The sequence below is a fragment of the Phyllostomus discolor genome, chromosome 5 (genome assembly GCF_004126475.2).
Source record: "Phyllostomus discolor isolate MPI-MPIP mPhyDis1 chromosome 5, mPhyDis1.pri.v3, whole genome shotgun sequence".
Taxonomy (NCBI): Eukaryota; Metazoa; Chordata; class Mammalia; order Chiroptera; family Phyllostomidae; genus Phyllostomus; species Phyllostomus discolor.
Genome location: NC_040907.2, coordinates 89,610,377 through 89,624,341, shown reverse-complemented (window position 1 = coordinate 89,624,341; position 13,965 = coordinate 89,610,377). Strand labels below are relative to the sequence as shown.

The following is a 13,965-nucleotide window of genomic DNA, read 5'->3' as shown; positions in this document are numbered from 1 at the left end:
GGGCCCTGAGGGAGTAACCGGAACCGACTGGAGGAGCCAAGCACGTGAAACTCTCTCCAGGGTTAAGAGACCCTCTCCTTTCCCCTCCCCTGCCTCGAGCTGCAGACGCTCGCGTACTCAGTCTCGGCCGGAGCCGGCACTCGCTGGCCTGGGCGGGGCGAGGAAGGGGCGCGGCCTCCGTGGGGCGGTGCGTGGGGCGGTGCGCGCGGCGGGCTGGGGCTGGCACCGTGGAGCGGACCGGCCGCCGCGGCGAGAACGCGCCAGCCCCGCCGTGATGCCCGCGCGCCCCAGACGCCTCCTCCCAACGCTGCCCGGGCTCCTGGCCCGGGCCGCGGTGCTGCTGCTGCTACTAGGCCATGGCGGCGGTGGGCGCTGGGGCGCCAGGGCCCAGGAGCCAGGAGCGGCGGCAGCAGACGAGCCCCCCACGGCCGACGGCGGGGACAGGGAGGACTCTCACGCCAAGCACCTGTATAACGCGGACATGTTCACGCATGGAATCCAGAGTGCCGCGCACTTCGTCATGTTCTTCGCACCCTGGTAAGTGGAGGCGCGGGCCGGGTCCTCCAAGTCCTAGTCTGCGCTCCTGAAGCCGCCCTGGGCCTGGGGGCGCCGGGGAACCGCGGCGAGCCGGGAGCACGGAGACGGGGGCAGTGCGGGCTGGGGCGCTCGTGGCTGACGTGGCGCCGGGCGGTGCTGGAGGGGGCGGTCCCCAATGGGAGCCCGGGAATGCGCTGCCCCTCCCCCATCAGATGCCCCCTACCGGGGACCGAGCGTGGGAAAGGGGGCCCGTCGCCCTTTGTGGCTGCTGGGAGGGTAGAAGCCATCCTTCAATCCCCTGCCCTAAACTTGGTGCGCCGGCCGGAAGCAGTGGCCTGCCTGAGCTGCCGGACCCTGCGGGCCACGTGCAGCGGCTGCTGGCAACCGGAGGTCCCGCGGCAGACACGTACACGTCAGATTCCGTTCACGCGCTGCAGGGCTAATTGTCGTTTGAGAGTTCAATTGAAAAACAGGAATTCACAGCGGTGTGATTTCCTACTTTGTGTGCTCGTGAGGTGGGAAGGGGTGGCTGGCCCAGGCAGAAGAGGGTCGCTGTGGGGGAGTAGTGCGAATTCTGAGGACGCCTCCGCAGTCCTGAGTGCATGGGGAGCTCTGCTCTTGGCTCTCACTTCAAGGCTGAGTTACGGCACCTCCTCCCTTCTGCTCTCTTGAGGTCTGCTCCTCTAGAAAGTGTGACAAAGCTCACCAGGTTGAACGGACGGTGTACCTCTTACCCTGGTTCTGGGGTAGGGACTTCGTATTGGGCCTCCAGGCCAACCCAGAGACCCGTACTTAGGGAGTTGTCCTAACAAAAGACAGCAGGTCGTGAGTGCTCTTCTTCCACGGCACAGATGCCCCAATGAAGGGAAGTTCTCATGGGGCAGAGCAGAAAGCTGGTGTTTGGGCACAAGGCAGTTTGCAGGCTTATTGCAGAACTTGGTGTTCTTCCCTAGCATGGGGGAGAAGCTCATTGAGATGTGGGGAAGGGATGTGGGAAGGAATAGAGAGAAGATGCCTGAGAAAAAAAGGCCTATTCAGAAAATGTGCTGGCGGAAGTTGGAGGAAACTTTTTTCCCTTTCTCCTCATATTCAGCCTACAAACTGTATTTCATTTCATTTGGAGTTAAATCAACTTTTGGGGGCGGGTCTGAGTCACAGCTATTGTGCATCAACAGTGTTTAAAGTTCCCAAGAACCAATGGACTTGAATTTTCAGAACCTCTTTTTGTGTAGAAAATACATTGTACATAAAAATAATTATTCATAGTTACTCTGGGAAGGAGTATTCACAGAGTAACTATTGCAATTATGTACATTACTTAATTGGAGTTTATGCCAGTGGAATAAATCTGTTAATTTTTATTTCTAAAAGAAAAAAATGGCACATAGACACAGTCCATGCAGTGCCAGTGGAGGTTTAATTTCGGAGGCTCTGTAATACTTCCTAGCTGGTCCTGGACTGAATGAGGGAGAAGACCGGCAAATCTGAGCCCTTGGTATTAACTAAATTCCTTTTTCATTGTATGTGGTTTATGGACTTTTAGGTGGATGCCCCTAGAAAAAGTAACTTAAAGTTTTTATTTTGAGGAAAAAAGTTTTTATTTTGCTTCTGAATAGTCTTACTACAAAATATTTAAACAGATGTATGGAGTTTTCTATGACAGCATTTAAAAGTTCAACTGTAACAATAGATTGGAAATCATACAAAATATGCTGTGGGGTCCTCCCCACCCATCTCTTACCAGTTTCAGTGCCTCTGGAATATTGGAAGCCGACTTGTGATTTGGGGTCAGGAGTACCATGTAATGAAAACATTGATCTATGTATTTTTACTCTGAACTTGACAGATGTAGGGTAGTCCCACTGCTGTAGATTTTGTGTCAACATCTCTTGGGCTAGTTTGCAGGTCAAACTGAACCTGAAGATGACAAGAGGTCAAGGTTGGGGCCACCTCCTTGGGAGGATGAGGTAGCTTTGCTCTATTACATGGCCACAGGCCACCTTCTGAATGCAGCTGTTGTCTCAGGTTCATACTATAGCCAGAAGGGTCCCAAACCAGAAGTGCCAACTACATGACATCTATGGACCTATCACTGAGAAATTGCCAAACACTTAGTACATGCCAAGCATGTGCTAGACACAGGGAACACAGTGGTAAAAAGGATAATGCTGTCTCCTTGGCCTGTGTACCACATATACTTACATATAACACTGGTTTTCCCTCACAATTATCTTCCAGAAAAGAGGGAACTATATTGTATTTGAGTTTTTATAAAGCGGCAATTCTCTTAGCTCGCCAAGTAAGTGCTGCTTAGGGAAGACACATTTGCTTGAAGCAGACATTTTTTGTGGTACCTTTAGATATGTATTATTGAGATCATCTGTCAGAAGAAAAAGATTTTATTGAGAAACTATTTTGAGGGTAAGCAGGTGTGTTAAAGATCACTTTAAAAAGCAGTATAGCAGGTAGTTCCATTGTAAGCATTATAACTACACACTTAGCAGGTGAATGGGGAAAACCCCACATGCCACAGTGATGCGCAACTCTGCATGAAGCTTGAGGTAAAGTTTCTAGTGTTGGCTCACACAGAATTCAAATACGGCACTGCGGACAGCTGACAGTGAAAGAAGATAATCAGCTATATGACTCAATAGATTTAGTTGATGAGAAAGAAGCTCATTCTGTCCAGAAATGTGAAGAATAGCAAGAAGCAATAATTCTAAGTAAACTTTAAATGACAGGTGATATAAAAATATCCGAGTAGTTAAATTCGTACAATGAATATTACAGTCATACATTTGATTATATCAAACTTAGAAGTTTGAGTGGACACAAATGCTTTTAAAGCTTCTCATTGGAGAACATGCAGGATTGATTTAATTTGGGGGTTGCCTTGCATTAGTAGACACTTGGTAGTTTAGTAGAAGAGAGCTGACTGAATAATAATGGGTCAGGTATAGTGAGAAGTGCTAAGCTGCTGCAGTAGAGGGAGAGTAGGGTTGCTTTCCAGAAGAGGAGGAGGAGAAAGTGGGTACCAAATAGCCTGGGAAATCAGGCTGACTTCTTGAAGGAAGTAACACCCAAACTAAACCTCTGGGCAAATAGGAATTAGCCGGGTGCATTTAGGAAGGCAGTGTGAGAGTGTATTTTGTGATTCCCAGGGCAAGCCAGGCTCTGGCCCTTTTAGAAAACCACAAACACTGCAGTGTGGCTCAGGGATAGACTGACTGCAATGGAAGGTGGTAGCTAGGGGCATCGAGATGAAGTGGGAGTCCAGCAATTTGGACTTCATGCCGAGAATAGTGCAGGGACGTTCTGGTGGGTCATAAACAGGAGAGTGAGGGGTTTTTCTGGTCTATATTTTTAAATATATTTTATTGATTATGCTATTACAGTTGTCCCATTCTCCCCCCTTCACTGCCCTCCACCCTGCACATCCCCTCCCACCCACATTCTCTCCCTTTAGTTCATGTCTGTCATACATATAAGTTCATTGGCTTCTACATTTCCCATACTATTCTTACCCTCCCCCTGTCTATTTTCTACCTACCATCTATGCTACATATTCTCTGTACCTTTCCCCCTCTCTCCTCCTCCTACTTCCCTGTTGATAACCCTCCATGTGATCTCCATTTCTGTGATTTTGTTCCTAATTGTTTGCTTAGTTTGTTTTTGTTTTAGATGTGGTTGTTAATAATTGTGAGTTTGCTGTCATTTTATGGTACATGTTTTTTATCTTCTTTTTCTTAGATAAGTCCCTTTAACATTTCATATAATAAAGGCTTGGTGATAATGAACTCCTTTAACTTGACCTTATCTGGGAAGCACTTTCTCTGCCTTTTCATTCTAAATGAAAGCTTTGCTGGATAGAGCAATCTTGGGTGTAGGTCCTTGCCTTTCATGACTTGGAATACTTCTTTCCAGCCCCTTCTTGCCTGCAAGGTCTCTTTTGAGAAATCAGCTGACAGTCTGCTGGGAGCTCCTTTGTAGGTTACTGTCCCCTTATCTCTTGCTGCTTCTAGGATTCTCTCCTTCATTTTAATCTTGGGTAATGTACTTGTGATGTGCTTTGGTGTGTCCCTTCTTGGGTCCAACTTCTTTGGGACTCTCTGAGCTTCCTGGACTTCCTGGAAGTCTATTTCCTTTACCAGAATGAGGAAATTCTCCTTTATTGTTGAAATAACTTTTCCACTTGTTGCTCTTCCTCTTCCCCTTCTGGTACCCCTATAATTCAGATGTTGGAATGTTGAAAATTGTCCTGGAGGTTTCTAAGCCTCTCCTCATTTTTTTGAGTTCTTGTTTCTTCATTCTTTCTTCCTCCTGGTCCACACCATTGATTTGAGTCCCACTTTCCTTCCCATCACTATTGGTTCCCTGTACATTTTCCTTTATTTCACTTAGCATTGCCTTTATTTTTTCATCTAATTTGTGACCAAGTTCAACCAATTCTGTGAGCATCCTGATTACCAGTATTTTGAACTGTGCATCTGATAGGCTGGCTATCTCTTTGTTGTTCAGTTGTATTTACTGTGGAGCTTTGATCTGTTCTTTCATTTGGGCCATTTTTTGTCTTGACGCACTTGTTATGTAGTGAGGAGCAGAGCCTTAGGTATTCGCCAGGTTGGGACATACCAATTGGATTTCAGTCACCTCCCCTGCTTTCCACAAGCAAACTGGGCCCTCCTGGTCCTGATTCTTGTGTGGGTGGGCTTGTGTACATTTTAGAACCCTGTGGATCTCTCCAACGAACTCTCCTGTGAGGCTGGGAGTCTCTCCCTGTGCCTCAACCCCCACAGGTGTTTTCAGTAGGTGTTTTGAGGCTTTATTTCCCTGCGCTGCGGCCCTGGGTTGTAGGGTCAATCCCGCTCCCCCTTTGTTTCACCTGGTTTATCTGTGCACAAATGTGGGACCACCTGGTCAGCCGCTGCCTTGACGGCCAGCTGCAGCCTTGTGCGCCCCTCTCCACAATTCGCCGCCTCACTGGGTCCGCCACCCACCACCTTGCAGTGAGTTCTCTCCACCCCAGCTGCCCATCCCCGCCCTTCCTACTTGTCTGGATGAATGTTTCTTCTTTAACTCCTTGGTTGTCGGACTTCCATACAGTTCGATTTTCTGTCAGTTCTGGTTGTTTTTTGTTTTTAAATTTTTGTTGTCCTTCTTTTGGTTGTGTGAGGAGACACAGGGTGTCTCCCTACTCCTCCATCTTGGCTGGAAGTCCGGGAGTGAGATTTTGCAGTACTTGTGAGCTAACCCCTCTCTGCTGCGGTGTGAAGAAAGGAGCAGAGAGTCCTGTTGCCCCGTGGAAATGGCTGAAGAGGTGGGTTGGGCATCCTCTGACCCTGCACTCAGTATGCGTGTTACTCTCACCTTGTTACAGGTGCGGGCACTGCCAACGGCTGCAGCCCACTTGGAATGACCTGGGAGACAAGTACAACAGCATGGAAGATGCCAAAGTCTTCGTGGCAAAGGTGGATTGCACAGCTGACTCAGACGTGTGCTCTGCCCAGGGGGTGCGAGGGTACCCCACGTAAGTAAAAAGGGCTTCCCGTACCTTCTAGGTTTTCCACATCTTATGACCAGCTGCCTTAGGCCATAGAAAGTCCATGTTACATTTTTGGTATCTTCCTTTGTAGGCGAGGGGGGAGGACATGCTAAATTTAAGCAGGCAGTTCCTGCTGTTAGGGAAAGGTTGTATTTACCACTGGGTCTGTGTTGGATGGCTTTTTGTGCCTTGTCTGGAAAAAGCCTTTTATTAATCAGCATAGGTTTGCCTTTTTATAAGAACATATGTTTGTGAACTAAAAATGGTCATCTCCATGAAGTCCTGTCATGTTTGATGTTCACAAGTACATTTACACAATGAATACAGATTTTGTCATCAAATTAATATGAACCTTTGGTCACTCTCTTATTCCTAAACATCCTTCCTAGAGTAATTTCCCAGGTAACAGGCAGAGGATATTTCTGTCGGACAGAAGGTAACAAGATGGAAGATGGAATACAGCAGTTCTGACAAGTGGTGCTACTTATTCCCTTGACAGTTAAAAGAGTTTTTTGGTTTTAAGAAACAGAAATTGAAACTGACTTAATAAACAAAAGAGGGGAGTAATTAGTAGGCTACGGAAGAAGCTCTGTGAGATTCAGCTCCAAAGATTTGGGAGCCTATTTTTACTGTGTCTCCCGTAAGATGACTTAACTTTCTGGCTCTGCATCTCCCTGTTGCCATGGTGTTCTTGGGCCCGCTATTAACTGGCCTGGCTTGGATGGGATGTTCATTCTGAGAACAAACCTTGTGGCCAGAGGGACAGAATCTTGTGTGAAGACAGTGGCCCTGTTCAGACCACGTGGTGACTGTTGGAGAGAAGAGCCCTTTTCAAAAAAAAGGGAAGATGCTGTTTCCAGAAGGATGGGGGAGGGTTGGTGCTGCAGTTCCCAAAGTAATTGTTCAAATCGATGAATTAAGTAAAGTCTGTATTAAACCTGAACTCTATCTTCAAACCTGAGAGTCACCATGGAAAAGTGGAAGGACCTCTGGGCTGGAACCTTGAAGCCAGTGTTTGAATCCCAGCTCTACGATCTACTTATCATGCAGCTCTGGCCACACTATTTAACCTCTGAGTCCAGAGTAGGTTGCCGATACTCACTTCAGCCCCCTACACATCCTTATGAAATAAAATGTGTGCAAACACCAATCTGAATATATACCCAGCAAATGTTAGGTTTTCCCCTAACATTTGGAAATTTGGCATTTCCATATAGGACTCAGAATTCTTGGTCTTTGGTGAATGCTTGCTAATCTAAGTGCCATAATTCAAGTCTACATCAAGCCAAGTCAGATAGAGAGAAAACTTCCCACTATATTTACCTACCTAAAAGGCATCACTGTGCTGTGCTTCACAGCATTGCCTTTAAAGTAAACTCTGCTTGGATGGAGAGCATCCTAAAGAAGTGGTCAGTGAGTAGTGGGAGCAGGTAAGGAGGTGGATGCTTACCTGTTGAGAGCCTGTTACATCAAGGTACAGTGGCAGGAGAAATGGTTGGATGGTTGGCTGTGGTGTCCTGTCTCTCTTTTTTTAAAATTTTATTTATTTATTTTTAGAGAGAGGGGAAGGGAGGAAGAGAGGGAGAGAGATATTGATCCGTTGCCTCTCACATGCCCCCAAAGGGGGACCTGGCCCACAACCCAGGCATGTGTCCTACCTGGGAATTGCACCAGCATCCTTTCAGTTTGAGGAATGATGCCCAACCCACTGAGCCACACCAGTCGGGGCATGGTGTCCACTCTTAAGCAGCTGGCAATCTGTGGCGCTGTGGCTGTGTACACTACAAAACATGCCAGAGGGAAGGCGAAACAACAGGAGCTGCATTAGGGCTGAGAGAGCACGTGTTAGGGGGCAACAGAGAGAGGAGTAGAGGGTTCCACCTGGACCTGGTTATACGAGCTCTCTGGTGCAACTCCACAGATGCTCTTCACAGATTTTAAAAGGTCCATCTTGGATCATGTGTCCTGGTTTTTATTTAGGAGACATGTTCTCGCCCCACCCCCCCAAAAAAACATGCCCAGTTTTTGTGTTGTAAAACAAAGTAAAATGAGCTTACACTCTGCTGAACAAGGTTTGGGAGGGACCTCTGTGACCTCAACACACAGGAAGCTGTAGGAGCTGCCTTTTGTTAAAGGCAGGAGGTGGAATGTGCTGCACAAAACACAGTCACGTTAGGGTATTCGGAGTTACCTGTTGAGCTTGTCCTTCCTCCAAGTGGTACTCATCTCAGAGAGACGTGGCAGGGCCTGAATTGGACAGTGAATGTAAGTGCCTGAGCTTCTGTGTCATTCTCCCTGTTCACCTGGAGCTGGAGGGAAGGATTGGAGAGGGAGGGCATTTGAGTTCCCGTACCTATACAGGTGGCTCACTGCTCAGGAAGATGTTTTGAGGTCTTCCTGTTGAGCCAGAAAGTAATCTTTATCATCTTGGAAGATGTGAGCATGGGCAGGGCTGAATGAAGGAGGTTTCCTGGGGCTGCCATAACAAAGCACCACAAACCATCTGGCGGAAAGAACAGAAATTTATTCTCACAGTTCTGGAGGCTGAAGCCTGAAATCAAGGCATCAGAGGGCCCTGCTCCCTCTGAAACCTGCCAGGGAGTCCTTCCTTCCCTCCTGCCAGCTTCTCGGGCTTTGCTGGCATCTTTGGTGTGCCTTGGCTTGTAACTGCCTCCCTGCAATCCTCCGTCTTCATGTGGCTTCATGTGTGCAGGCCTCTCTGTGTGTCCACATTTCCCTTTTTTATAAGGACACAGTCATAGTAAATGAGGGCCCACCCATCAACCTCAGTTTAACTTATCACTATAAAGACCCTATTCCTACATAAGGTCACATTTTCAGGTACTGTGTGTTAGGACTTCAACAGATCTGTTTGAGGGGGGACATAGTTCAACCCATAATACTACATCATCACTTGTAGTAGAACTATCCTCACACTTTGCCAGAGTGACCCACACATGGCTATTTTCTCCCCTGCAGTCTCCTGGAAAAAGAAATAGGTCACCAAAACAACAACAAAAGCAAATGCTCATGTGGAGGTTCGTGATAGAGAAGTTTGGGCCTGTACTTTGGTCTTCGGCACCATAGCTCACTCTCCATTACCCCCTTCATCTCCATCCTCAATGAGAATTGAAGTCAGACTGAAAAGTCTGTAGAAGAAGCTCTAATTTTATCCCTAGGATCTATAAACATTAGGAAGAATCTCAAACTTGGGCAGACAGATTTTCAATCCAACAGGAAGAGGGTTTTTTTTTTTAATTTATTTTGTTTTGCTTAAAGCACACCAAATTAGAAAAATATCACAGGTTAGGTTTTACTGGTTTTTAAAGTGAGCAAAGAAATGGGAAATGAGTGTGACACCTGATGTTTTCAGGATCCTGAAGCTCTTTGGTGGAGGGAGATGCTCAAAAGATAGAAGGGAGGTAGAGAACAGTAAGCATCTTCCAGTTGTCTGGGCAAAGCACATACTTGCAGAGTTTTGTGGAGTCCCAGGGGTGGGTGTGGGCATTCATCATTGTGAGATTATACTTTGGAGTTGCTTAAAATGTTAAACTTCAGGATGTCCCAGGAACACCAGCCAACAAATCTAGTTAGGTTTTAGCCTTTTGTTATCCTTATAAAAGTACAAGCTACTGAGGAAGCAGCACATAGGAGCTCTGTCTAGAGAAAGTTCAGCTACTAATATAACAAGAACAGTTTGTGCGACATTGATGTAACCTGGCAGCAAAGGCAACTAGACTGGAATGCACATGCATGAACAATGACGCCTTCACTGTACTAGTCAGTGGGGGCGGTAGATGCCATTGAGTGTATATGTGTACTGTGTGGCCGTTGCATTCAAAATGAGCAAGTAGAGCAACAAATCTGCATCAGATTTTGCATAAAGCTTGAACATTCCTCTGTGGAAACTATTCATATGATTCAGAAGGCTGAAGCCAGGGGCAACTGGTGATTGGCAGCTTCATCACAAGGTGACCATTCACACATCACTTCTTTTTTTTTTTTTTTTTTAATATATTTTATTGATTATGCTATTACAGTTGTCCCATTTCCCCCTTCACTTCCCTCCCCCCTGTACCCCCTCTCCCACCCACATTCCCCCCCTTTAGGCCATGTCCATGTGTCATACTTATGCGTTCTTTAGCTTCTACTTTTCCCGTACTATTCTTGCCCTCCCCCTATCTATTTTCAACCTACATTCTATGCTACTTATTCTCTATACCTTTTCCCCCTCTCTCCTCCTCCCACCCCTACTGCTAGCCCCCCATGTGCCCTCCATTTCTGTGGTTCTGTTCCTATTCTAGTTGTTTGCTTAGTTTCTTTTGGTTTTGCTTTAGGTGTGGTTGTTAATAATTGTGAGTTTGTTGTCCTTTTACTATACATGTCTTTTCTTTATCATCTTTTCTTAGATAAGTCCCTTTAGCATTTCATAAAGTAAGGGCTTGGTGATGATGAACTCCTTTAATTTGACCTTATCTGAAAAGCACTTTATCTTCTCTTCCATTCTAAATGAGAGCTTTGCTGGATAGAGTAATCTGGGATGTAGGTTCTTGTCTTTCATGACTTGGAATATTTCTTTCCAGCCCCTTCTTGCCTGTAAGGTCTCTTTTGAGAAATCAGCTGACAGTCTGATGGGAACTCCTTTGTAGGTGACTGTCCCCTTATCTCTTGCTGCTTCTAGGATTCTCTCCTTCGTTTTTACCTTGGCTAAAGTAATTATGATGTGCCTTGGTGTGTTTCTTTTTGGGTCCAACTTCTTTGGGGCTCTCTGCGCTCCTTGGATTTCTTGGAATACTGTTCCCTTTGCCAGTTTAGGGAAGTTCTCCTTTATTATTTGTTCAAATAACTTTTCCACTTGTTGGTCCTCCCCTTCTGGTACCCCTATAATTCAGATGTTGGAACGTTTAAAGGTGTCCTCGATGGTCTTAAGCTTTTCTTCGATTTTTTGAATTCTTATTTCATCATGCTTTCCTGCTTGGTTGATTCTATCTTCCTTCTGGTCCACTGTGTTGTTTTGAGACTCAGATTCCTTCCTTTCACTATTGGCTCTCCTCCGTATATCTTCCTGCATCCCTTTTATGGTAATCTGCATTTTTTCATGTAATTTGCATCCAAAATCAACCAGTTCCGTGAGCTTCCTGATCACCAGTGTTTTGAACTGTGCATCTGATAGATTGGCTATTTCTTGGTCACTCAAAAGGATGAGTCCTGGGGGACTGATCTGTTCTGCTGGAAACATATCTTCTGTCTTTCCCTGTCTCTCCTATTATTTTATTTATTTATTTATTTTTTCTCCGGTCTGGTCTCTCTTGTTATGGTAGGGGGCGGAGCCTTAGGTGTTCACCGGGCTGGGTGCCCCAGTCGCTAGCTTGTGACATTATATGTGGGGGCAGGGGCGGGAGCGGGGACAGGAGGGATCAATGGCGACCGTTCCGTACTCCTGGAGCCAGACACTTCCCTGGGCTTCTGGGCCGTGAGCTCTGCCCTGATCCCCAGTCGCTGCCCCACTGATTCCCCTAGCCGCTGCTTGCGTACTCAGGGATCACCGCTGCACTGCTGCGCTCCCGCGCCCCGGATTGCTGTCGCGCCGATTTTGCGCCAAATTTCCCCCGACCTCTGCGCGCCTGCGACCCGCACCAGCCCCGCGCCCGCTCGCTCAGCTCATCGTCCCCTACCAGTCTGGATGTACGGGTCTACTTCAACTTCTAGGCTGTCCAACTTCCATTTAGATAAATCCTCTGACAGTTCTGATATTATGACTGCAAATCATTGTTGTAAATTATTGTTGTTCTGTTCTTGGTTGTGCGAGGAGGTACGGTGCGTCCACCTATTCCTCCATCTTGCCGGAAGTGCCCCACACATCACTTCTTGTGCAGAGTTTTTTGGTGAAACATCAAATCACTCAGGTGTCTTGGCCCGCCACAGTCCAGATTTGGTGCCTTGTGACTTCTGGCTTTTCCCAAAACTAAAACCACCTTTGAAAGGGAAGAGATTTCAGACCATCGATGAAATTCAGGAAAATACAATGGGGCAGCTGATGGAGATTGGGAAAACTGTATAAGGTCCCAGGGTACCTACTTTAAAGGGGACTGAGGCATCACTGTCCTATGTACAATATTTTTTGTATGTTGTATCATCTATAATGTCTTTTTCATATTATATGGCTGGATACCTTCTGGACAGACCCAGTATATTCTTTATTGGAGGCACATTAGTAAAGTCACCTAAGCCCATCACAGGATCTTAGCTTCTGGATAAGGCCAGGAAGCCCATTTTAATTTAGATACCTACTCCAACCAATGTGTTGGTTTTCTTACATAGCTGTGAAACTTCACTGTGAGGCATTGGGGAGTTAGCTAATCAAACCCATAGTTCTGATTTCTGCACATCTGACTTTTTACCATTTGACACTACATACTGGGCATTTGCTAACAAACACCATATACATGCTTGTGCAAGTGTTAGGGGTGTTTTAAATGAATAGGCTTGCCAAAAAAAAAGCTAGTCTGTGTTTTTTGTGTCAGTAGCCATATTCCTCCATCTTTGACACCTTCTCTTAATTTTGTCAGTGGAAGAATTAATCCCTCCCACCCCCATTCCTTGACACCTTCTGCTAGATCTTATCAGGAGCATGTTTTTCCATTACCAGTGGCATGCTACATGATTTGGATGTATTAATTTCAGCCTCTGGCGATGTCTTTTGCTCACCTATAAAGAAATGCTTCATAGTCTATCTGCAGATATCGTCAGAAGCTAATATGTGTAGAAAAAAGGGAAAGATTCCTTTTCTGTGAAGAAGTGAATAGACTATATCAGCCAATGTCAAGGTTGTGCTTACAGTTGTAGACTTGAATTCTTACAATACCTGGATATTCATGCTTTGTAAGAATAGAGTAGCTGACACAGTAACCTGGAAATACATTTATTGCAAAACAATGCTATTTCTATTACAGCTCTAATTTTTTACATGGAAAAAGAAAGCGGGATATGAAGACTGCTAGAGCCTGGGAGGATGTCAGATGCCGAGCAGGGAGAAGCTTGAGCGTTTTGCACTGTCGAGCTTTTGCCGCTTGGCGTTCCGTGCACGGCATCAGGCTTGATGTGTTCGTCTCAACCTTATTTTTCTTGAATAAAATGTAAAACGTTTAAAGGTTTAGGATTAAGTGAATGTATCATCTTTGCCTTTGGCAAGTTTTATCAGAGAGTGGCAGATGTGTGCCTGGCTGCAGCCCATTGATAACCCGTTTCTGACAGCTCCACCAAACGAGCTTGCTCCCCGATAAGGCAGTGCTCTTGACTCAGAGCAGTTCGAAGTGCTTTAAAAATCTGCTCTGTCTAATCATTTTTTACCCTTTCAGTCTGAAGTTCTTCAAGCCTGGCCAAGAAGCTGTGAAGTACCAAGGTCCCCGGGACTTCCAGGCCCTGGAAAACTGGATGCTGCAGACGCTGAATGACGAGCCTGCTGTGAGTGCACAGGAAGCCCCCTCCCTCTTCCTTCCTGCATTTTTGGGTAATAAGGAGGCCAGTTTAGGTGAAAAATTAGGGATACTATTTTAAGGCTAGTTTTACTTTTTTAGAACTCATTGGTATAATAAGTAAATATTAACTTTTTTCCTTCTTCATTTTTTTATTGTGGTAAAATTTACCATCTTCACTATTGTTAAGTATACAGTTCAGTAGCATTAAGTACATTCATAATGTTGTACAGCCATCACCACCATCCATTTCCAGAACTCTTTTCATCTTTAAAACCAAAACTTAGTATAATTAAACACTAACTCCTCATCCTCCCCTAGCCCCGGGCCACCACCATCTACTTTTTTTCTCTATGATTTTAAATCTTACCTGTGTAAGTGGAAAAGATTAACTTTTTAAAAACTTTTTAT

General features: G+C 45.9%; 1 protein-coding gene across 1 annotated transcript in view; it reads left to right on the top strand.

Moving 5' to 3' along the window:
- The first annotated feature begins 214 nt into the window (after positions 1 to 214).
- The window catches only part of TXNDC5 (thioredoxin domain containing 5), a 32,695-nt gene continuing 18,944 nt past the window's right edge, over positions 215 to 13,965 (top strand). The window contains exons 1-3 of the mRNA XM_028512049.2: positions 215 to 537; positions 5,915 to 6,064; positions 13,438 to 13,543. Coding sequence (XP_028367850.1) covers positions 275 to 537; positions 5,915 to 6,064; positions 13,438 to 13,543 — 519 coding nt within the window. The 5' untranslated portion in view covers positions 215 to 274. The remainder of the gene's footprint in view (positions 538 to 5,914; positions 6,065 to 13,437; positions 13,544 to 13,965) is intronic.